Source organism: Dama dama, chromosome 17 (genome assembly GCF_033118175.1).
Source record: "Dama dama isolate Ldn47 chromosome 17, ASM3311817v1, whole genome shotgun sequence".
NCBI classification, from domain to species: domain Eukaryota; kingdom Metazoa; phylum Chordata; class Mammalia; order Artiodactyla; family Cervidae; genus Dama; species Dama dama.
In genome coordinates, this window is record NC_083697.1 from 36,491,356 (window position 1) to 36,517,277 (window position 25,922).

Genomic DNA, 25,922 nt, shown 5'->3' on the forward strand with positions numbered 1-25,922 from the left:
ATAATGTCTAGTTTACCAGACATTTGTATACTGCTCTTAATATACATAATGCCTTGTAATTTTCACTTAAGTATGACTGAGGGACATAATTAAAATTTCAACTAATTCTCATAGGAATTTCTAAAAATAGTAGTTATGAAAACAAAGGTAAATGCTATTTATTTTGCTTCTTTTTGAAGTAGCTCACAGGTGTGTTAGCAAGCCTCTCTGATTAATAGGGAAGGAGTAAACTATAACATATGCATTTTCTTTTTTTTTACCAAAATGTACATAATATTGACTTTCCTTTAATAACTTTAAGACGTTAAATTGCTCTTTAAACTAGTCTCATTCAAAATTCTAAAGTAATTGAAAGGAGAAGCTTAAAGTCCTAAACAAATTAAAACACAAAGCTCATATACACTGACTTGCTAATATTAACTGTTCATTTCCCAAAAGTTACATTTACTAACTTTTACTAACATTTACTAACTTTTCCCAAAAGTTACATTTACTAACTTTTTTTTTTACTAAAGCACTGTATATGCTAAACTCAAGTGGCCAAGTTTGCTTTTTAACTGCTATATAAAATAATCAACATAAGATTAATGGCTAGTGAAAACAGTCTCTGTATTCAACTCTAAGAAAGGGGGCAAGATGCTTTAGGAGGTTTAAGTAGATAATCTCTAAATTCATGTCAAGACTAATTTAAACTATGCCAATTAATTAGTAGGGGAAATATGCTTTCTGCATGCTAAGTTGCTGAATATTTTAAAAGCATCTGGGACATATCACTCTGGTATAATTTACTTTTACTGTAAGATATGTGGGCAAGTGGTTACAGTGACTAAAATACTGGCGCAGATAATTGCATTCCTTATTAAATAAATCAGAATCCCAACAAGCCTGAGCAACCCAACTCTGCAACAACATAGGAGACCATTCAAGATTAAAAGAAAGAAAAGGAAGAAAAGAAGAACAAGAAAGCCCTTCAGCAAATACTTTAACAAATAAATCACTTAGGCAAAGCCAAACAAGTTTGAAAGGGCCTGCTTTGACAGATGTTCTCCGTAAAAGCAAAAGCTTTAGGCAAAATGAATCTCTTTATTTATTTATTTTCAAAGTCACAGAATATTAGTAATGTTGTTTCTTTATTTTTCAAATATTTTAATTTTTCAAAAAATGCTATTTACAGCCATTGTTCAGGTACCTTCCCCCACTGCCACTTCAAGATACTCATCAAGAGAACTTAGGTTCACACAGATTTGACCAAGTACAAAATTAATCACAAAGCAACTTAACTCCCTAAGTTAATAAAACTTAAAACTTTATAAAGCATCAAGAGTTACTTCATATTCTAGAGCTATTAAAAAATCATCCATATTGCTTTCACAGCAGGGCTTGTTTAAAATTCATGTTCGAAAAGCCCACATTTTCATAAAAGATAAAGCAAAATTTAAAAGACAAGAGTTCTTATTTTTCTCTGTATGAATAAGATTTGCTGACTGTTGACATTTATAAAACTCAAAATACAGGTATTTTAGATAAAACTTGTTTACAGGAAACGAAATCCCAGAGAATGATCATGCAAAGTGTACTTACCAATGCTTATGCCTTCCCTTCACCTAACGCTTGAATTCTAGGCTTCCACACACTTTTCTATCTTTCCACTTAAAAACGCTGCAGCCTGCTACACTCCATAAAATGGCCGCGTTGTTTAACCAAGAAAAGCATGTTAGAGATTGAGCTGTCACTTTTAAAAGAAAAAGAAAATAAACAACTGCTTCTTTTGTGGTGAAGCATAAAACACTTAGGCTGGCATTTTGAATCATGGAGCTCCCCTGGATGTTGCTATTGCTCTTCAAGTAGTTGTAAAATTTCTGCCACATTCTTGCTTTCTGCATGGTGTCTCAGCAGTAACAGATCAGAACAGGCTAGCAAACAACTCCTTCCTTAATGGTAAGCTCTAATTTCTTCTTCTGCAGTTAAATGAACCAAGTTTCTATGCAAAAAAATGAGTGACAGTATGCCCAGCCAATCAGCTTGGGGTTTTTCAGGAAAATCACCCCCTAATTCATTCAAAATTAGGTCATATGACACTATTTGAAATACTATTGGCTTAGAATGATAAGTGATGTTTGACTCTACACAGGATAAGGCCACCCCATCTATGCTTCCCTGGGCTGAAGACACCTTGACTATGAACGGTACAGTGAAAACACACACATACACACATACAGGGAAAAAAATGTAGCCTTACCAGAGCTTCCCAACTATTAAAGGGCCGGAGTTCTGTTATCTTCTGAGCCTTTTTCTGAGAACACTGAGGAATCAAAGTAAGTTCACCAATTGAAGCATCTTGAAGGAAGTGAAGGATTTTACCTTTATAGCCATCCTCCATCACTTCTTCACCACTACTATAGTCCTCGTCTAGCGAACTACCGACATCAGAACCTGAATCATATTCAGAGTCTTCAATAACTCTTTTAGGATTAAATACATTTTTTTTACGTTTCTTGTTAAAACCATTTTGTGGTTTCATGGAGCATTTCTGTTTCAGTTTTGTTTTAGCTGCATTTTTAGGATAATTTTGATTTCTTGAAGAAACCTCTTTTCCATTTGGAAACTCACTCGGTGAAGCATATTGCATATCTGAGTACAAAAAGAGACAAAAATAACTATATTAGAAAGATGTAAATTAAATATAAAGATATAAGACTTAAAGATTTCATATAAGAAAAATATTTACAATGGTATTCATGTGTTTTTCAATACAGAATTCAATCACAATTTATTGTTAAATCTTGATTTTCCTTAAAGAGAAATACTGAAGTAGAACTTGAAATTATACAATGAATTATTAGTTTCAAAAACAGGTGATAACTTCTTTCTTAAAATGAATTAAATATAAATCCTCATTTTCTATCAAAGATCCTGAGAATATAAATGGCAGCTGCATATACATAAGACACCCATGATGGTATTTAGCAGTCCCATCCCCAGGCCAAAACTGATGGTGTTAGAAAAACAATGCTCATCCTAAATTAAAACTATCCATTTTATAATTAATTTTCCCATCACCCATCTCCACTATTCTAGGTTCATCTTTACTAAAAGTCATTTAAATATGCTATTAAAAAGCACCACCACTTTATCACTGATTAATCTATTATATTCCATGGATTTCTATGAAGTCAGTGATTGAAGGTACATTTATTTTACATACTAGTAAGAAATATGAACCATTAATCTATAACCATTATTTTATTATCTAGAATGTTTTACTTACTCAAAGAGCTTTGAGACTTGCACATTTTCATACATTCATTTTTGTACATATATTAAAAAATAAGAAAAATAAATTGAATTTCTTCACATTTCTTCACATTCATAATCCTTTTCTGAATCTTATTTCGGACTCAGAACTGATGATACTGGTGGCTTTCTTTTCTCCACACAATACCATTCTCTGTGCATTAACAGCACTGCTGTACAGCATTACCTAAAATAATTCATTAATAAAAACAACAAAAAACCTACAGCCATTGTGTTGGGCTTTTAAAAAACTGGCTTTGCAATTAAGAGCTAGTCTACTTGATTCCTACTTAAGAATGTTACTAAACATGTGTGGTTCAACTTTGCCCCACTATTTCTCTACCCTCTAGTTCCTAAAGTTAAAAATATTCCACTATGGGATCAGTGCCTTTCTTCCATGCCAGCGACACTCACCTTATAAGTTTCTGATACTGATGCTTTTGATATTCATGTAGTGTAGGTGAGAACATCTATCTTACAATGATTACAAGGAATACAGGGAACTGGTTTCTAATATCTCTTGCAATCCCATTCTCTGGCTATTAACTAATAAGTTTACTATTTTCTTACATACTGAAATATAATATATTGGGAAGTATGAATTTTCTATAATAATATAGAACAGATAATTACCTTGGTCTTCTGCAAATACTTTTAAAGATTCTAAAGCCTCTGTGTACATCCATTCATGTTCCTTGAGTACTTCCCTTAATTCCTAGAAATAAGTCATTGATCTTTTTATTAAAAATCTAGAATTAACGACTTGTTGAAAAGAAAAGTTTTATACTTTAAACAATAAATCACTTAAAAACTTAAAAGAATTCATATCTGATGATTTCACACTTGCTTTTATGTTGCTCTTTACAAATGCTTTCTGTATATATAATTTCACTTCTGTAAATATACAACAGTCTTTCTTCAAAGGGAAGGAAGCTTGACAGTTTTTGCATTTCTACTCTTGCTATGGAATACTCTGAATACCAGAATATCAAAAAATGTTTGCTCAGTTAAACTTCAACATGCAGTTAAGCTTTTTCATAAATTGATAACTTCAAAATGCAATTTGAACATATGTAAAGAACCAGTATAGCAACAAGACTTTCCTTTAGCTCATCAGAATTTAGCAGATGTGCATATACTTGAATAAATCAACACAGGTATAAATGTATTCCCACTGTGAAACAAATAACGTGTTTCCAAGTACAATATGATAAAACAGAGGCTCTTTTAGTAATGGCATGCTTGGCATGGGTCTTTACTGAATCAGAAAGTATTTTTACTATCTAGCAAATAAACCAAAGATTATGGAATATCAAGGCACTAAAATGCATTACTACACTTTAAAATTCTTTACGAAAAACCAAAGGTTGAGAATATGAAAAAAACTAAAAGAAGTGACTTGGGATTATAGATGACTTTGCATTTTATATATGAGTTGACAACTATTACTACAGTTATACTTGTTATGCTTACACAATGTTATCATTATAGCGTTGATATTATAGTATCAAAGAGGCAAATAAACAAGGTAAACAAGTTATACAAATATATTTTATAATATTGATAAAGAGTTAAATGAAATATAACTAAATATAATTAGAAAAATGTAAAAATCACTCTAAGCTTTTCACATGGTTGACCTCAAAGACTGTTTTGTAATACAAACAGCACACACTGATTAAATACCTATACATGAGTACTCACCTCTTTATCAAAATTGGGAAATTCCTTTTGCAATTTCAACACAATACTTTCCTGCTTTTCCCAGTTACTGCTAGATTCTGCAGATTCATTTGACTCTTCTCCCTAATGGGGACAAAAAAAAAAAAAAGAGAACCAATTTAAGAGATCAGGAAAAGCAGTCTTAAGACAATCACATTTATACTTTGACTTGATTTGAAAGCTTTCATATTCAATCAAGAAGAATTAAAAAATGCTTCTTTCTGGTCATGTGAAAGTTGACAAATTTACATCTCAAGAATAAAACTATTACTGGTTATAGATCACTCAAAGACTCTGAATTTTTCAGGCAAGAATACTGAGCAGGTTGTCAAGTCCTACTCCAGGGGATCTTCCCAACCCAGGGACTGAACCCATGTCTCTTGCATCTCCCAAAATTGGTAGGTGGATTTGTTACCACTATGCCACCTGGGAAGCCTACCACCCTCAAATTCTGGGGTCCCCACTTTCATGAATTATATGGGGGTCCAACCTGAAGCATGCTGCAAATTTTACTTTAAAAAAAACAAAAGATAAATGGCTGGACATTGCTGCCTCTGAGAAAGAGGTACAACACTTTAGTTGGCCTCTTGGGATGCTGGAGGCAAGGTACACTTCAGTTCAGTGTATGCTGCTCTGATCTGTTTACGAAGAATCCGTAAGACTGTTAGGAATGGGGCCTAGAGTAAGAGAAGGCTTTGGAGTAGGTCCAGGATGCAAGGCAAGTGCTTTGCCAATTGGGTTTTGTGACCAGCGAGTAGACGCAGTGCTTCTCAAAGAATCTGTGGCTCATGAGGATGCTGCATAAAGTCTCTGGCAATCCCCGACAGGAAAATCACGGCAGAGACCCATGTGGCTTCAAAGAAAGGTCATGTCCTCTTCTGCTGACAACTACAGTCTGTTCCACTATAACATGACACATCCATTTCCAAAAATTATTGCACCATGCAAAATCATGAAAATAAAAAGCCACTGGGTTGAAAAAATTGTGTTAGAGGTATCACGTTCAAGAACTTCATTAGTGACCCACTGAAAAAAAGAAGGAAAACTTAAAAGGATAGTGCAATTTTACACATTAAATGATTAAGAAATGCATAAATACTCCAATAAATATGAACTCAAGTCTGTCTGGAATGTTAGCATTGGAAGGGCTATAGCTTATGAGTTACTATGAAATAGTAGATGAAGAGTTATTTGAAAATGAATGGCAATGGAAAGACATGCCTCACTGTCCTTGTGTCATCTCTACTGTATGGCTGAAAATATAAATATTAAGCAAATAAAAAAATAAGCAAATAAATGAAATCAATAAATTTCAGCTACTTTGCTAGCCTCCTGTTCTCATATTAAAAGTGCCTGGAAGGTTGAAGATTCAACTGCATGCCATGCACAAGTCTCCTACTGTGTTTAGCATTAAAACCAAATTTGTATCTTCACATCAGTACAACTGTTTTCAATAATGTTTAAAACACGGGTTAACACTGCTAATCTGTCATGGTACAGCTTTTCGATTTTCACTGTCGCTGTCCTCAACATCATCTACATCTACATGGTATCAGCAGGAAGTCTTTTGTGGTGAGATAAGCAGGGTGGGACCCTAGCTCTTCAATATCCTCATTTTCTATCTCCTCAAATCCAATCTGTTTTCCTAAATCAACAACTTGCTGTGAATTTAAAACATTTCTCTGAAGGTTCAAGTTCTTCAAAATCACTGTGAAGTCACTGTGAAGAAAAATTTTACACAATACATAATGCAAACACTCTTTTGTCATCAGTCTAGGCTTCTAAAAATGGTGGCAATGACTACTCCAAAGTTAAGTTTCTCAAAATTCTAAAACCATATTTGTATCCTCACCTTCAATTACAATAATTAGTATCTTAAATGCTCACTTTAAATAGTAAGTCATAAATGCTGCTAACACATTTTTACTAAAACACTGTATCAGAGAGTGGTTTTTGGAGGCAAAAGAGAAGACACTGGGGTTGAGTTTAGCTTCTATAGAGGGACAGGCTTGAGGATTTACAAAAATTTTAAAAGCTAAGTGTTTTCATTTGGGTTCTGTTTTTGCAATAATTCTCTATAACAAAGAAGAATTAAGTAAATATATCAATGCAGATTTGGCCGGTCCATCCATTTTTGCTACAGCTATAGTGAACTCCAAGACTGACTTGAACAATTCTCTTAAGAGGTTCAGTTTGTTAAGTGATAAACTACCACTGGGCTTCCCTGGTGGCTCAGTGGTAAAGAATCTGCTTGCCAGTGCAAGAGAAGTGGGTTAGATCCCTCGGTTGGGACGATTCCCTGGAGAAGGAAATGGCAACCCAGTCCACTATTCTTGCCTGGGAAATCCTATGGGCAGAGGAGCCTGGTGGGCTCCAGTCCATAGGGCTGCAAAAGAGTTGACACAAACAACTGGCAACTAAACACCAATAACACAACTACCACTGGCTTCAGCTTCAAATCTCTATCTGGAGTTGGTGCTGAATATCACAATACTGGTACTTTTCAAAGCTTTAAATTCTAGAGTACATTTCCTGTCTTTCAGATTTGAGTCCTTTGATGCATGTGTTCATTAACAGATATCCATTTCATCAAAATTAAGAATTCAATTCAATATACAAGCTGCCTTGTCAGTTTACTGCTGCACCACTGCTGTAAAATTCTTTTGTAGTTTCCTCATCTGCACTCATCACTTGGTGTGACAGCTGATGGCCTCAGAATTTGTGACATCACTTAAAAATACTAAAGCAACCACTACTGACACTAAGAGAAGGCAGGATATGGTAATTTCCCATTTAAGATCGTTATTATGCACATATAAAGGTACACATGAAAATGGCTGTTTCGGATTTCTTCATGCTTTGGTCTTTAATCCAGATGTTGAATCATTTTCCCTTTCATTTCTTCATGCCTCTTTTTATTGACTTCACAGCATTTTAAGGTGGCCCAGCCACATACTTGCATTATTTGTGGCACTCTGATGGTCCACAATGTGGATTCCTTTATGCCTGTATCTACATGTTCTCATTTCTTTCCAGACATTTGTTTCAAGCCTCTCCTCAATACTTTCTCTTTTTTTATACATTGCCTGGTATTTTTTTTTTTTTTTTTGGCCATATCCCACGGCATGTGGCATCTTAGTTTCCCGACCAGGGAGTGGACCTGTGTCCCCTGGCTTGGGCAGTGTGGGGTCTTAACCACTGGACAACCAGGGAAGTCCCGGCTTGGCATTTTTGAACCACAATGTTTAAATATGTTTGAGATGTTGAAAGAGTGCTTCCTTCAAAGAGAATACTTCACAAATGTGAAAGAAGAGCAAAACACACACTTGTGAGAAAACAAAGATGGTAAAATGAGGCAGTTAGTAGATGTCTAAGGTATGCTCACTTCCTTCCGAAGTGGCCCAGGTCAGCTGGGTGCAGTTTTCTTAGTCGTCTACCTTGTGCTTCTCATGGACAAACTTGTATAGAAACAACACAAAATTCAGGTAATACACAAATTATTCTCTAATATATTCACTGCACTGAAACAAGTTACCATTTTTAAAACAGAATAAACTGATCTCTCTTTGTGAAACAGTTCTTGGCTTGAAAGGGGGGGGGTCCTGACAAGACCAGAATGGTTGACATGGAGTATCAAGTGACCATGAGACGTGAACTGTTATGTGACCTGGGTGTGTGATCTACCAAGACTGTATCTGAGCGTGAGCAGCAGCATCCCATCCTCAAGTGGAAAAGGTGATGGTGTATTTGAGACTGGACTTAAGCAGGTTCAGGAAGCACAAATAAGCTGCATATACAGGTGTCTCAGACTCCCATGTGACTGAATTCTGCTTTACTGTTGCCCCTCCATCAACAACATCTACTGCACTATGGGAAATTCTTCATGATGAGATAAAGTGGGAGAAAAATCTTAAACTTGTTTTACAAAGAGTTTACATAATTCTTAGTTAGAACCAACTGAAAGTGAACAATATAACAAAATTCCACTTAAGACAGCAGTGCTGTACACAACTTTGGGTAGTAAAACTTACTGTCCATTTTATATAGAAAGAGATGACCAGAAGTACAGATAAATGATTTATCACAGACAGTAGCTCAGAAGAACGAGAGTGGAAAATCAGTGACCAGAAGTCTGGGGAGGAGGTGCATTATTGAACTTGGAAGTTTTTCTGAGAATAAAATATAAGGGTAAGAGCATCCCATATGAATGCTTAGCAAAGGATGTCTAATGTATAGGAGTTTTTAATAATCATGGGGACAAGATAATTCATTCTGTGAACCAAAATAAGATTGCAGCCACTTGGATGCAGGCTCAATGTGTCTATACACAAGCGACCATGGCAACATAGACAGTCTGCGCATGCAGATCAATAAGACTTTCTCACACCAAGATTTATCTGGCTATGGCTACTGGTGAGGACTTGACCTGCCAAGAGCAGAGGCCAACAATGAATTCCCATGACAGTGAGACCCATTCCTTGGAAGATTCAGTCAACTGTCTGGTGGCAAGTTGATGACATTTAATCCCTTTCATCATGAAAGGGACAGTAATAAGAAATTTACTGTGAGTATGGATTAGCCTTTCCTACCCACCTGGATTTGGCAACAGCAGTTATAGATTGAAATGTGTCCCTCCAAAGTCTTCTGTTGAATAATGGCCAGTACCTCAGAATATGACCTCATCTGAAGACTGGCTCTAAGTAATTATTATTGAGGTAATCAAGTTAAAATGAGGTCATTAGGGTGGGCCCTAATCCAATGAAGAAGAGGAAATCTGGAGATAGACAAGCACATAGGGAGCATACACTGTAAGGATAAGGCTGAGTTCTACAGGTCAAGGAACATCAAAGACTGCCAGCAAACCACCAGAAGCCAGTCACAGAGGGATGGAACAGCCTTTAGAAGGAAGCAACCCTTCTGATATCTTGATCTTGGACTTCTAGCTTCCAGAACTGTGAGACAATATATTTCTGTTGTTTAAGCCAATCAGTTCGTGGTCCTTTGTTACAGTGCCCCTAGGAATCCAATGGCATCACATGCAGATATATATAAAAAGCTTAATCACACTCTGACACAGCAATCAATGCTTCTGACCAGGGGAGCCAATTTCACTGAAAGAAAAGTACACCAAGGGATTCATGCCCAATGAAATTCACTGATCTTACCATGTGTCTCAATGCCTAGACGCAGCAGGCTTACAGAGCAGTGGTATCACTTAATGAAATTTAGAATGTGAATTTGTTGATAACACCCTACAAGGCTAACGTGCTACTCAACAGACATAAAAGCAAAGTGAATGCTTTGAATCAGCCATCAATAAATATGATACTATTTCTTCCATGGCCATTATACGTAGGTTTATAAACTGTGGGCCTAATCTCTTATACTAGTGGTTATTCAAACCTAAAACTCAGAATTTTTACTTCCTACCAAGGAAAGAATACTTCTATGGAGGGACACAACAGCTGTCCCATTAAATTAGGGTGGAGACTAAATGAGGCAAAGAAAGGGGTTACTGTGTTAATTGGGGTGACTGACTTTGATTGCCAAAAAGAAATTGTGCTGTCATGAATGCAGACACGGAGGAGTATGTCTAGATTCATTGGGAGGCCTCTTAGTAGATCTATTCCATAAAGTAAAAGTTAACAGAAAACTACAATAACCCAGTAAAAGCATAACTACTATTATATTTAGATAAGCAGTTAAACATCAAAGGAGTTGTCTACAGGAATTATAAGTAGTTGTCACTGAGGAGTTTGAAATGGTGCTGGTGCTAATGAGAGCTGTTTTATGTAAGCATTGTACAATCGTATGTATATACATATACATTTTACAAGATAAAATTTGAAGTATATTTTTCCCAAAAGTTACTTTACCACACCACTAGAATATTTTTAAAATCAGTTTTATAACTCAGAGATAAGCAATTAGTACTGCTGTGAGAGACAAGACTGATTCATTGAGGTGTACTTTTAGTATATTCAGATTCAACACAGTCTGTGCGTAAGCAGCTAATTTTGATGCTGCAATTCAAATGTAACTCACGTGATCCAGTCTCTTCTTTTTCATAGATTGATCATCATTAAATTCATCTTCCTCGAATGGCTCTGAAGAAGAAGATAATTTTCTTTTCCTGGGTCCACCACCTTCTAAAACAAGACAAGGACATGCAAAGTTCACACCGATATAGTATAAGAATAATTAATGTAAAAACAAGGGCAAACTACACTTAATAGACAGGTCTCTTGATATCAGGACAATATTATTTCTTTGACATATGACATACATTCAGTAAATGTTAACTGCATTGAAGGAAAAATAAAGAGGGATCCTTTTCAGAGTTTCAAAAGTAGAAATCACTGTAATACTATACGTATTTATAAACTATCACATTATTTAATGCTAATGATATATATCTTTGAATTGACAAGTAATTCTATAGTAGAAAGAAGAGATTCTCCTCAATGACTGAATGTTCAGTAGTGAAAAAAATTGAGCCCATCAGCTTATCCAAATAACATCAAATAACTGTCAATAATTAAGTATCTACTATGTACCAGGCTTTGCAGGGGCTTTTATAAACTGCTGTTTCATTTACTTTCCACAACAAATCTACCAAGTAAATATATACTCATTTTACCAATTAGGAGGAACTGAGAAACAGAAATCAAGAGATGAATGCTTTTAACCTAAAAACAAGACAGCACAACACAAGAGTGTTGTATGATAGTAATAGGAAATGTGCACATTCTGTCACGACTGATAGAAAAACTCAATCTACATGATTTGGAAAAGCTATGTCACTTATGTTTTACTTTGTATACATTCATATACTTCTTCAGTACCTTCACTTTCAGAGAGCAAATTCCAGAGACATACTGCAGTACTTGTATGAAAGTGTTTGCTGAAAGCTTACAAAGGTTTAAGATTTCAGTATTAATTGTATCAGTACCCTAACTATGCAGTTAGAAATAAAAGTTGTAGGAATATTCAAAATAAGTACAGACACAACAGCTTTTAAGCTATAAGCATGAAAATGTCATAATATGACTATAACCAAATTGAATGCAATCAACATTTCAATGTGTAATAATTACATGCTTTAAGTATGCATGCTTAAATTTTTCCCCCTTTATTTCATAAAGTAAACGTGCATTTTGCATACACCAACTAACTGCCGGCATCCATTCTATCATCACCCACATATTTGCTGGGGTTAAGTGACTACCATTCAGTTCAGTTCAGATGCTCAGTCATGTCTAGTAATTAGGCATATTACTAATGACTACCATTCTAATATTATGAGTTTCAAACTAGATGATTACACCATGTCACCTAGATATGTTTAACCCTTTCTTAAAAAAAAAAAAAAAACAGAAAAGTATATTTAAAACATAAAAAGTAAAACATGAAACTGCAAAAAAGAAAATATGAACAAAGAACACTAACAGGCAATTCAATAAGGGAAAGAGAAAGAAAAAAGATGATCAACATCATTAATAACTAAAGTCAGGGAAAATACAGTACGCTTTTTTCCATCCTAAGATTAAAAGGAGTAGTAAAAGGAAGTCATAGCATACTGCAGGCAGTCACATTAAAACATTATACACTGTTATAGCCTATCTGGAAGGCAATCTAAATAACACACCTCAGAATTTTACATGTGTGTGTCTTTCAGTTCAACAATTCTTTTTCTAGGAATTTACTCACAAAACTGAGGGAGAATGCTTACTTACGCATACATAAAAATTTTTACCTAAGCATTTAAGTGCACGTCAATAAGCTATTAGGCAAGTCAGAATACACTGTTATAAAGAACTGAGTAGACTTTTAGAAATAAATATGGTTACCAAACAGCAAAAAAAACCAGAACCATAGTCACATAAAAATGTTTTTACCTACTCTTATATTGACACATATATAGAGAACTGGGGCTTCCCTAGTAGCTCAGATGGCAAAACATCTGCCTGCAATGCAGGGGACCCAGGTTTGATCCAGGGTTGGGAAGATACCCTGGAGAGGGTATAGCAACCTACTCCAGTATTTTTGCTGGGGAATCCCATGGACAGAGGAGCCTGGGGAGCCCCAGTCCATGGGGTTGCACAGAGTTGGACACGACTGAGCGACTAAGCAGAACATACAGAGGTGGAAGAACTAGCTAGATTCCTGATGACATCAGTAAAATCATATTTTTACCATTTAAAGTAGGGTAAAAACTTTGGATACATATTTTTGTCTTTATAACATAGTATTCATAAATGAAAACATTCAGAAGGCAATGTAAAGAACATACCTTTATTGTTTAATATGCAGGATGATACTGCATATAAAAGACTGTATTTTGTGGTAAAACCAATGTCCAACATCAGAATTTGGAGACTCTTTGTAGATTTATAGAACTGTCCAAGGCATTTAAAAAGACCCTCTGTTGGTGAGACAAAGCTGTCATTCTATACATTACCTCAAGAGTGTACTATACCGAAGATGATTGATATGACTATCCATTCTAAGAAGAAGCACGGAAGTTTACTTAAAAAAAACAAGAAAACCTTAATTTCTTCTTTCCTTATAATTTGCCATTTGACAATATCTTCAAGAAAAAGAAATAATATCAAAGTCTAGTACAACAATGACAAGTAAAACAACTCCACTAAAGTTCAACTTTAATAAGTCCTGTAAACTACATGTGGGCAGAGGTTTTGTCCATTTTGTTTCAGCATGTACCCTCCGTGCCTAAAATAGCATCTGGCATCCAGCAGTAGATACATACTAAGTATTTGTTTAATGAATAAAGCTGAATAATACAAATTGCTCAAGACAAAAAAAGACCACACATTGCTGTGGAATAGTTATTTAACAAAGTTTTCACTAGAAAGATTTTGAAATATGAGATATTATGAGGACAAGAAAGAATATGTAAAATTTCCCAAACCCATTTAGCAACTCAACAAATGTTAACAGGGTCTACAATTTTTCAGAATTTTTACAGTAGGATATAGTAATGAGGACACAACTTTCTCTTGTACCATTTCTAGTATCAGATGGCCCTTAAGAACATAAATGTTAATATGTACTATGTACTCACTATCCGTCACTCACTATAGTAAGAAATTTGCAATAACTATCATTGTTTCATAACAACCTAAGAATTTCCTACTATTACTATACTATTTTACTGCTACTGAAAGAGAAAACTTAGGCAACACCACCCAAGGTTACACAGCCAGTAAGTAAAAGAAAAGGAAGAATCTTAATATTCACTTTGGGTAGCAGCCACACACCACACAATACCATTCCCTTGCTCAAACTGGTGAAAAAGAGAGATTTAAAATATTTCATGTGGAAAACAGAATATTACTCTGCCATAAAAGGAACGCCTTTGGGTCAGTTCTAATGAGGTGGATGAACCTAGAACCTATTATACAGAGTGAAGTAAGGCAGAAAGAGAAAGCTAAGTATTGTATTCTAACACATATATATATGGAACCTAAAAAAATGGTACTGAAGAATTTACTTACAGGGCAGCAATGGAGAAACAGAGAATAGACTTGTGGACATGGGGAGAGGGAAGGAGAGGGTGAGATGTGTGGAAAGAGTAACAGGGAAACTTACACTACCATGTGTAAATTAGATAGCCAACGGGAATTTGCTGTATGGCTAAGAAACTCAACCCTGTTGGTACAGGGGCTCTGTACCAACCTAGAGGGGTGGGATGGGGAGGGAAATGGGAGGGAAGTTCAAAAGGGAGGGGATATACGTATACCTATAGTAGATTAATGTTGTGGTTTGACAGAAAAGAACAAAATTCTGTAAAGCAATTATCCTTCAATAAAAAAATAAATTGAGGAGAGGAGCCAAGATGGCGGAGGAGTAGGACGGGGAGACCATTTTCTCTCCTACAAATTCATCAAAAGAATAACTGAACACAGAGCAAACTTCGCAAAACAACTTCTGATCGCTAGCTGAGGTCATCAGGCGCCCAGAAAAGCAGCCCATTGTCTTCGAAAGGAGGGCTGTATAGTTGGAGAAGTCCTGAGACTACAGGAAGAATAAAACTGAAATCCAGAGGCAGGAGACTTAAGCCCAAAACCTGAGAACACCAGAAAACTCCTGACTACAAGGAACTTTAAGTAATAAGTGACTGTCCAAAGCCTCCATACCTACACTGAAACCAACCACCACACAAGAGCCAATAAGTTTTAGAGCAAGACATACCACGAAAATTCTCCAGCAACGCAGGAACATAGCCCTGAACATCAATATACAGGCTGCGCAAGGTCACACCTAACACATAGACCCATCTCAAAACTCATTACTGGGCACTCCATTGCTCTCCAAAGAGAAGAAATCAAGTTCCACGCACCAGAACACTGACGCAAGCTTCCCTAACCAGGAAATCTCGACAAGCCAATCGTCAAACCCCACCCACTGGGTTAATCCTCCACAACAAAAAGGAACCACTGACCTCCAGAATACAGAAAGCCCACTCCAGATACAGCAATCTAAACAAGATGAAAAGGCAAAGAAATACCCAACAGGTAGAGGAACATGAAAAATGCCCACCAAGTCAAACAAAAGAGGAGGAGATAGGGAATCTACCTGAAAAAGAATTTAGAATAATGATAATAAAAATGATCCAAAATCTTGAAAACAAAATGGAGTTACAGATAAATAGCCTGGAAACAAAGATTGAAAAGATTCAAGAACTGTTTAATAAAGACCTAGAAGAAATGAAAAAGAGTCAATTACAAATGAATAATGCAATGAATGAGATCAAAAACACTTTGGAGGGAACCAAGAGTAGAATAACGGAGGCAGAAGATAGGATAAGTGAGGTAGAAGATAAAATGGTGGAAATAAATGAAGCAGAGAGGAAAAAAGAAAAAAGGATCAAAAGAAATGAGGACAACCTCAGGGACCTCTGGGACACTGTGAAACGCCCCAACATTCGAATCATAGGAGTTCCAGAAGAAGAAGACAAAAAGAAAGGCCATGAGAAAATACTCGAGGAGATAATAGCTGAAAACTTCCCTAAAATGGGGAAGGAAATAGCCACCCAAGTCCAAGAAACCCAGAGAGTCCCAAACAGGATAAACCCAAGGCGAAACACCCCAAGACACATATTAATCAAATTAACAAAGATCAAACACAAAGAACAAATATTAAAAGCAGCAAGGGAAAAACAACAAATAACACACAAAGGGATTCCCATAAGGATAACAGCTGATCTATCAATAGAAACCCTCCAGGCCAGAAGGGAATGGCAGGACGTACTGAAAGTAATGAAAGAGAATAACCTACAACCTAGATTACTGTATCCAGCAAGGATCTCATTCAGATATGAAGGAGAATTCAAAAGCTTTACAGATAAGCAAAAGCTGAGAGAATTCAGCACCACCAAACCAGCTCTTCAACAAATGCTGAAGGATCTTCTCTAGACAGGAAATGCAGAAAGGTTGTACAAACGTGAACCCAAAACAACAAAGTAAATGGCAACGGGACCACACCTATCAATAATTACCCTAAATGTAAATGGGTTGAATGCCCCAACCAAAAGACAAAGATTGGCTGAATGGATACAAAAACAAGACCCCTATATACGCTGTCTACAAGAGACCCACCTCAAAACAAGAGACACATACAGACTAAAAGTGAAGGGCTGGAAAAAAATATTTCATGCAAACGGAGACCAAAAGAAAGCAGGAGTCGCAATACTCATATCAGATAAAATAGACTTTCAAATAAAGGAAGTGAAAAGAGACAAAGAAGGACACTACATAATGATCAAAGGATCAATCAAAAAAGAAGATATAACAATTATAAATATATATGCACCCAACATAGGAGCACCATAATATGTACGGCAAACGCTAACGAGTATGAAAGAGGAAATTAATAGTAACACAATAATAGTGGGAGACTTTAATACCCCACTCACAACTATGGATAGATCAACTAAACAGAAAATTAACAAGGAAACACAAACCTTAAATGACACAATGGACCAGCTAGACCTAATTGATATCTATAGGACATTTCACCCCAAAACAATCAACTTCACCTTTTTCTCAAGTGCACACGGAACCTTCTCCAGAATAGATCACATCCTGGGCCATAAATCTGGTCTTGGAAAATTCAAAAAAATTGAAATCATTCCAGTCATCTTTTCTGACCACAGTGCAGTAAGATTAGATCTCAATTACAGGAAAAAAATTGTTAAAACTTCAAACATATGGAGGCTAAATAACACGCTTCTGAATAACCAACAAATCATAGAAGAAATCAAAAAAGAAATCAAAATATGTATAGAAATGAATGAAAATGAAAACACAACAACCCAAAACCTATGGGACACTGTAAAAGCAGTGCTAAGGGGAAGGTTCATAGCATTAAAGGCTTACATCAAGAAACAGGAAAAAAACCAATTAAATAACCTAACTCTACACCTAAAGCAATTAGAGAAAGAAGAAATGAAGAACCCCAGAGTAAGCAGAAGGAAAGAAATCTTAAAAATCAGGGCAGAAATAAATGCAAAAGAAACTAAAGAGACCATAGCAAAAATCAACAAAGCTAAAAGCTGGTTTTTTGAAAAAATAAACAAAATTGACAAACCATTAGCAAGACTCATTAAGAAACAAAGAGAGAAAAACCAAATTAACAAAATTAGAAATGAAAATGGAGAGATCACAACAGACAACACTGAAATACAAAGGATCATAAGAGACTACTACCAGCAGCTCTATGCCAATAAAATGGACAACTTGGATGAAATGGACAAATTCTTAGAAAAGTATAACTTTCCAAAACTGAACCAGGAAGAAATAGAAGATCTTAACAGACCCATCACAAGCAAGGAAATCGAAACTGTCATCAAAAATCTTCCAGCAAACAAAAGCCCAGGACCAGATGGCTTCACAGCTGAATTCTACCAAAAATTTAGAGAAGAGCTAACACCTATCTTACTCAAACTCTTCCAGAAAATTGCAGAAGAAGGTAAGCTTCCAAACTCATTCTATGAGGCCACCATCACCCTAATTCCAAAACCAGACAAAGATGCCACAAAAAAAGAAAACTACAGGCCAATATCACTGATGAACATAGATGCAAAAATCCTTAACAAAATTCTAGCAAACAGAATCCAACAACATATTAAAAAAATCATACACCATGACCAAGTGGGCTTTATCCCAGGAATGCAAGGATTCTTTAATATCCGCAAATCAATCAATGTAATACACCACATTAACAAATTGAAAGATAAAAACCATATGATTATCTCAATAGATGCAGAGAAAGCCTTTGACAAAATTCAACACTCATTTATGATTAAAACTCTCCAAAAAGCAGGAATAGAAGGAACATACCTCAACATAATAAAAGCTATATATGACAAACCCACAGCAAGCATCACCCTCAATGGTGAAAAATTGAAGGCATTTCCCCTGAAATCAGGAACAAGACAAGGGTGCCCACTCTCACCACTACTATTCAACATAGTGTTGGAAGTTCTGGCCACAGCAATCAGAGCAGAAAAAGAAGTAAAAGGAATCCAGATAGGAAAAGAAGAAGTAAAACTCTCACTGTTTGCAGATGACATGATCCTCTACATAGAAAACCCTAAAGACTCTACCAGAAAATTACTAGAGCTAATCAATGAATATAGTAAAGTTGCAGGATATAAAATTAACACACAGAAATCCCTTGCATTCCTATATACTAACAATGAAAAAACAGACAGAGAAATTAAGGAAACAATACCATTCACCATTGCAACAAAAAGAATAAAATACTTAGGAGTATATCTACCTAAAGAAACAAAGGACCTATACATAGAAAACTATAAAACACTGATGAAAGAAATCAAAGAGGACACAAACAGATGGAGAAACATACCGTGTTCATGGATTGGAAGAATTAATATTGTCAAAATGGCTATTCTACCCAAAGCAGTCTATAGATTCAATGCAATCCCTATCAAGCTACCAACGGTATTTTTCACAGAACTAGACCAAAGAATTTCACAATTTGTATGGAAATACAAAAAACCTCGAATAGCCAAAGTAATCTTGAGAAAGAAGAATGGAACTGGAGGAATCAACCTGCCTGACTTCAGACTCTACTACAAAGCCACAGTCATCAAGACAGTATGGTACTGGCACAAAGACAGAAATATAGATCAATGGAACAGAATAGAAAGCCCAGAGATAAATCCACGAACCTATGGACACCTTATCTTTGACAAAGGAGGCAAGGATATACAATGGAAAAAAGACAACCTCTTTAACAAGTGGTGCTGGGAAAACTGGTCAACCACTTGTCAAAGAATGAAACTAGAACACTTTCTAACACCATACACCAAAATAAACTCAAAATGGATTAAAGATCTAAATGTAAGACCAGAAACTATAAAACTCCTAGAGGAGAACATAGGCAAAACACTCTCCGACATAAATCAAAGCAAGATCCTCTATGACCCACCTCCCAGAATATTGGAAATAAAAGCAAAACTAAACAAATGGGACCTAATGAAACTTAAAAGCTTTTGCACTACAAAGGAAACTATAAGTAAGGTGAAAAGACAGCCCTCAGATTGGGAGAAAATAATAGCAAATGAAGAAACAGACAAAGGATTAATCTCAAAAATATACAAGCAACTCCTGCAGCTCAATTCCAGAAAAATAAATGACCCAATCAAAAAATGGGCCAAAGAACTAAACAGACATTTCTCCAAAGAAGACATACAGATGGCTAACAAACACATGAAAAGATGCTCAACATCACTCATTATTAGAGAAATGCAAATCAAAACCACAGTGAGGTACCATTACACGCCAGTCAGGATGGCTGCTATCCAAAAGTCTACAAGCAATAAATGCTGGAGAGGGTGTGGAGAAAAGGGAACCCTCTTACACTGTTGGTGGGAATGCAAACTAGTACAGCCGCTATGGAAAACAGTGTGGAGATTTCTTAAAAAACTGGAAATAGAACTGCCATATGACCCAGCAATCCCACTTCTGGGCATACACACTGAGGAAACCAGATCTGAAAGAGACACGTGCACACCAATGTTCATCGCAGCACTGTTTATAATAGCCAGGACATGGAAGCAACCTAGATGCCCATCAGCAGATGAATGGATAAGGAAGCTGTGGTACATATACACCATGGAATATTACTCAGCCATTAAAAAGAATTCATTTGAACCAGTCCTAATGAGATGGATGAAGCTGGAGCCCATTATACAGAGTGAAGTAAGCCAGAAAGATAAAGAACATTACAGCATACTGACACATGTATATGGAATTTAGAAAGGTGATAACGATAACCCTATATGCAGAACAGAAAAAGAGACACAGAAATACAGAACAGACTTTTGAACTTTGTAGGAGAATGTGAGGGTGGGATATTTAAAAAGAACAGCATGTATGCTATCTATGGTGAAACAGATCACCAGCCCAGGTGGGATGCACGAGACAAGTGCTCTGGCCTGGTGCACTGGGAAGACCCAGAGGAATCGGGTGGAGAGGGAGGTGGGAGGGGGGATCGGGATTGGGAATACATGTAAATCCATGGCTGATTCATATCAATGTATGACAAAACCCACTGGAAAAAAAAAATAAAAATAATAAAAAAATAATAATAATAAAAAAAAAAAAAGAAAAGAAAAAAATAAATAAATAAATTGAAAAATTTCATGTTGATAAAGTAATATCATCTTTGGAATCCAAGCAGGGGGTTAATATGAGTTAGATAATTGCAGAAGAAAGATAACAGACCCATGAAAACATATTATGGTATTTCTATTTTTGTATATAAGTAAAAAAATATCCACTTAGGAATATGGATACATATTCACACTGCTAATGAAATCATAAATTGGTATAACCTTTAAAATTAACACTGAAGTACATATTATATTTCAAAATGTGCATGACCTTTGACTCAGCATCCTGGTTTCAAGTTTAGGCTACAGAAATAAAAACAGAAAGGTTTACTTGTAAAGCTACTTTCTTTTGTACTGTAGTAATGAAATAATGTAAACATCAATGCTAATTAATAGTCAGATCAGTCACTCAGTCGTGTCCAACTCTGCAACCGCATGGATTGCAGCACGCCAGGCTTCCCTGTCCATCACGAACTCACGGAGCTTGCTCAACTCATGTCCATCAAGTCAGTGATGCCACTCAACCATCTCATCCTCTGTCATTCCCTTCTCCTCCGGCTTTCAATCTTTCCCAGCATCAGGGTCTTTTCTAATGAGTCAGTTCTTTGCATCAGGTGGCCAAAGTATTACAGCTTCAGCATCATTCTTAGCAATGAATATTCAGGGCTGATCTCCTTCAGCATGGACTGGTTGGTTCTCCTTGCAGTCCAAGGGACTCTCAAGAGTCTTCTCCAACACCACAGTTCAAAAGCATCAATTCTTCGGCGCTCAGCTTTCTTTATTGTCCAGCTCTCACAGCTTTATATGACTAATGGAAAAACCATAGCTTTGACTAAACGGATCTTTGTTGACAAAGTAATGTCCCTGCTTTTTAATATGCTGTCTAGGTGGGTCACAGCTTTTCTTCCAAAGAGCAAGCGTCCTTTAATATCATGGCTGCAGTCACCATCTGCAGTGATTTTGGAGCCCAGGAAATTAAAGTCTTACTGTTTCCATTGTATCCCCATCTATTTGCCATGAAGTGATGGGACCAGATGCCATTTCAGTTTTCTGAATGCTAAGTTTTAAGCCAGCATTCTCACTCTACTCTTTCACTTTCATCAAGAGGCTCCTTAGTTCCTTTTTGCTTTCTACCATAAGGGTGATGTCATTTGTCTATCTGAGGTTACTGATATTTCCCGCAATCTTGATTCCAGCTTGTGCTTCAACCACCCTGGCATTCTGCATGATGTACTCTGCATATAACTTAAATAAGCAGGGTGACAATATACAGCCTTGATGTACTCCTTTCCCAATTTGGAACCAGTCTGTTGTTCCATATACAGTTTTAACTGTTGCTTCTTGACCTGCATACAGATTTTTTAGGAATTTTCCACAGTTTGTTGTGATCCACACAGTCAAAGGCTTTAGCGCAGTCAATAAAACAGAAGTATGTATTTTTCTCGAATTCTTTTACTTTCTCTATGATCCAACAGATGTTGGCAATTTGATCTCTGAATCCTCTGCCTTTTCTAAATCCAGCTTGAACATCTGGAAGTTCTTGGTTCATGTACTGTTGAAGCCTTGCTTGCAGAATTTTGAGCATTACCTTGCTAGCACGTGAGATGAATGCAATTGTGCAGCAGTTTGAACAATCTTTGGCATTGCCGTTCTTTGGTACTGAAATGAAAACTGACCTTCTCCAGTCCTGTGGCCACTGATGAGTTCTCCAATTTTGCTGGCATATTGAGTGTTTCAGTTTCACAGCATCATCTTTTAGGATTTTAAATAGCTCAGGTGAAATTCCATCACCTCCACTAGCTTTGTTCATAGTGATGCTATTAAAGCCCACCTGACTTTGGACTCTAGAATGTTTGGCTCTAGGTGAGTGATCACACTGTCATGGTTATCTGGGTCATTAAAATCTTTTTTGGATAGATTTTTTGTGTATTCTTGCCACCTTTTCTTAGTATCTTCTGCTTCTGTTAGGTCCACACCGTTTCTGTCCTTTTTTGTGCCCATCTTTGCATAACATGTTCCCTTGGTAATCTCTATTTTCTTGAAGAGATCTCTAGTTTTTTCCATTCTGTTCTTTCCCTCTATTTGTTCGCACTGATCAGTTAGGAAAGCTTTCTTATCTCTCCCTGCTATTCTTCGGGAACTCTGCGTTCAGATAGGTTTAGCTTTCCTTTTCTCCTTTGCTTCTCTTCTTTTCTCAGGTGTTTGTAAGTCCTCTTCAGACAACTATTTTGCCTTTTGAATTTCTTTTTCTTGGGGATGGTTTTGATCACTGCCCCCTGTACAATGTCACGAACCTCCATCCATAGTTCTTTAGGCACTCTATCAGATCTAATCCCTCGAATCTATTTGTCACTTCCACTGTATAATTGTAAGGGATTTGATTTAGGTCATACCTGAATGGCCTAGTGGTTTCCCTAGTTTATTCAATTTAAGTATGAATTTGGCATTAAGAAGTTCATGGTCTGAGCCACAGTCAGCTCCTGGTCTTGTTTTTGCTGACTGTATAGAGTTTCTCCATCTTTGGCTGTAAAGAATATAATCAATATGACTTTGGTACTGACCATCTGGTGATGTTCATGTGTAAAGAAACAATAAATTAATCCTACTGGTGTCACAGAGGAATGTTGTGGAGATATTTTGTAATTAGATAAATTTTTTATTGTAGTAACAAGTTATCCATGATAAATGATCAAATGACTTTTCTTAAAAATGCAAACCAATACTACAATTATATCTTTTTTTTTTTTTTTTTCAATTTGTTTCAATTGTTTATTAACGGACCAGATTACAAAAATAATCCTGGTAGATACCTTAGTTCATCCTTCTAATAAGCCTGTTGATCTGGTCTTCCCTGTTGCCAGCATCTCCACCTTCTACAAAATGGGTGGTCTTTTTCTTCATTCCACCTCGTGGAGAAGACAATTTAAAGGGCCACAGGAAGTTGTTTGCTTCTTTGAAACGTTTTCCAACGGTATAGATCTCATGAATCAGATCCTCCATGCAGATGATTTCGTATTTCCCAAGAGATCGAGCAATCAATGCATTGTCTGTCAGGGCAATTCGCTTTTTGTTGATTTTGCCATAACCATGCTTGTAGATCAATTCATTTACAGACTTCAGATTTGGGTACCCCCATGCAATGTATGGCTCCACAATTCTCAGCATGTTAATTGATGCCTTGTTGAGCTTCACAAAGGTGCCACTGAAGATCTGCCGGAGGCGAAGGAGCTGCAGCACCTTTCGAACCTTTGGGCTCACACTGTTGATACCTCTGATCCTGATGACAAATGCCAATTTGGGTTCCGTGGGTACATAGAAGTTGCCAGCTTTCCGTGCCATCCTAGCCATTCGAATTTCGGTTCTGTACATCTGCCTGTATTCCTTGTGGTAATGCTTAGCTTTTTCATAAATAAGCTTCCTCCTTGCCTTTCGAAGCATCTTTTGGGCAAACTTCTTTCTCAGGCGCTTGATCTTAAGCTCTGCGAAATTCTTTCGCTTTTTCTTAAGGGTTTCTGGCACAGCAGGAACCTTCTTTTTCTTCTCTTCTGCACCCTCCATGGTTCCAGCCGGGAAAGGTACAATTATATCTTGTAATCTAATGTGTATTTATTATATAATAGTATATAGGCTTGCTTTCATTTTTAGTTTATTTAGTAGTGGGATTATAGGTTAGTTTTACTTGATGGGTACATACAAAAAAAAATCTAGGCAGCATTTATTGAAAAAAATTGGAGGTGCTTATATAAATGTATTTACTTAGTATTCTAAAACTGGACTATAGCATAAATGTTAGTACACAAAGGAATGCTGATTACAGGCTAGGATTTCCTTAAGTTCCTGACTCTCATTTAGATAAGTAAAACTACAATGAATTAGAAAGGACACTTATTAAAGAACATATATCTCCCAAAACTTCACTGTTAAAAGAGATTTGATCATAGAGGACAAGCAAAATTACCAATGAGACTGTCCCCTCCCCTTTCTTGGGAGGAGGTAAAGAAAATGCAACCTAGAAAGTCCAGTTCCCAAATTACTGTAAGACCTCAGGTAAGTTAGTCACTTAACCTTAACCTTCTCATTTTTTTAAACCTTAATCTTCACTGTTTTCATCTAAAACCCCTGAAGCTATTAATAATTCCTAAGGTTCCTGTAAGAATTCATGAAGAAGCTTGGTAAATTGATGAGCAATAAAAATGAGAAGATATGTATACCTTCAACATGGCCTGAAACCAAGTCAGGCTTACCTGCATCACCGAACATCAGCAAGGCAGCAGCGATTGCTCCGTCCATAGTGCTTGTTGAGTCAATCAACTAACAAAATGAGAAAAGACTGTTTTAAAAATAAGACTTTAAGAATTATTTTACAAACTTACCAAATATTTAAGAACCAACATATTAAATATACAAGTGGAGAAACAGCTACATAATAGCTTAAGTTCAGTAAGTCAGATGATAAATTTTCGGGATATCTGGTCTGTCTAAAAAGTCTCAATTTATCTATCTTAAAATTTAATGGATTTAATTATCACCATTATAAAAGAAAAAATAAAACATAGCCAACATATGTACAGTATACTCAAGGTTTTTGTTATTTTAATGGTAAGACTGGGCCCTGAAGTCTCAAAAACTTCCTACCTATGAGTGAGTCCAGGTACTGGGTGGGTGTGTGTGTGTGTGTGTGTGTAAGAGAGAGAGAGAGAGAAAGAGAGGAAAAGGGAAGGGAAAGGAAGAGAGGGAGAGGGGAAGGGAGGGAGGGAAGGACAGGCACTGATAGGCATTTAAAATAAGCTCTGGAACTATTTTTTAAATCTAGTACTTTTCAAGTGGGATAAAGGACTCTTGAAATACGCTCTATTTCTAAATTGCTAAAAATTAAACTGCCTGAATTTATTCAAGAACATATTACTATACAGCTTACGTAATTCACACTTTCAGATTTCAGAACTCCCATACTTTTCTCTTGCCATAGCTTCCTGTACTTCTGAGTTATTTGTTTTAAAAAGATCTTAATTTTAAAAATAACCTATTTTTGTATTAAATTAAAAGCCTCTAAACAAAAAAATAATGTTCTTTTCTATACTAGTTTTCTTCCTCTTGGATCCTCCGATATCTTCTAAGCCTTTCCTCATTTTCAAAATAGACAAAGCATATTCTTACCAAGTGTAGGACTAAGTTTATATTTCATAGCTCCTTGAAATATTTTATATGGGTCTAAAAGCCTCTGAAGAGTAATTCATAAATG

The 25,922-nt window shown here is 36.2% G+C and overlaps 2 protein-coding genes across 5 annotated transcripts in view; both read right to left on the reverse strand.

The window, feature by feature from the left end:
• SMARCAD1 (SWI/SNF-related, matrix-associated actin-dependent regulator of chromatin, subfamily a, containing DEAD/H box 1) overlaps positions 1–25,922 on the reverse strand; it is a 91,325-nt gene that overhangs the window by 26,242 nt on the left and 39,161 nt on the right. For 3 of the 4 annotated variants that reach the window (XM_061164383.1, XM_061164385.1, XM_061164384.1), the window contains exons 5-9: positions 24,925–24,991; positions 11,062–11,165; positions 4,999–5,100; positions 3,928–4,009; positions 2,240–2,631 (exon numbers count right to left, since the gene is read on the reverse strand). In XM_061164383.1, coding sequence (XP_061020366.1) covers positions 2,240–2,631; positions 3,928–4,009; positions 4,999–5,100; positions 11,062–11,165; positions 24,925–24,991 — 747 coding nt within the window. Of the gene's footprint in view, positions 1–2,239; positions 2,632–3,927; positions 4,010–4,998; positions 5,101–11,061; positions 11,166–13,309; positions 13,441–24,924; positions 24,992–25,922 lie in introns of those variants that run through there. The other variant, XM_061164386.1, reaches the window with a different exon arrangement.
• On the reverse strand, positions 23,408–24,271 carry LOC133071714 (large ribosomal subunit protein uL30-like). The gene has a single exon (XM_061164388.1). The coding sequence runs from the start codon at positions 24,236–24,238 to the stop codon at positions 23,492–23,494; it is 747 nt and encodes a 248-aa protein (XP_061020371.1). The 5' UTR covers positions 24,239–24,271; the 3' UTR covers positions 23,408–23,491.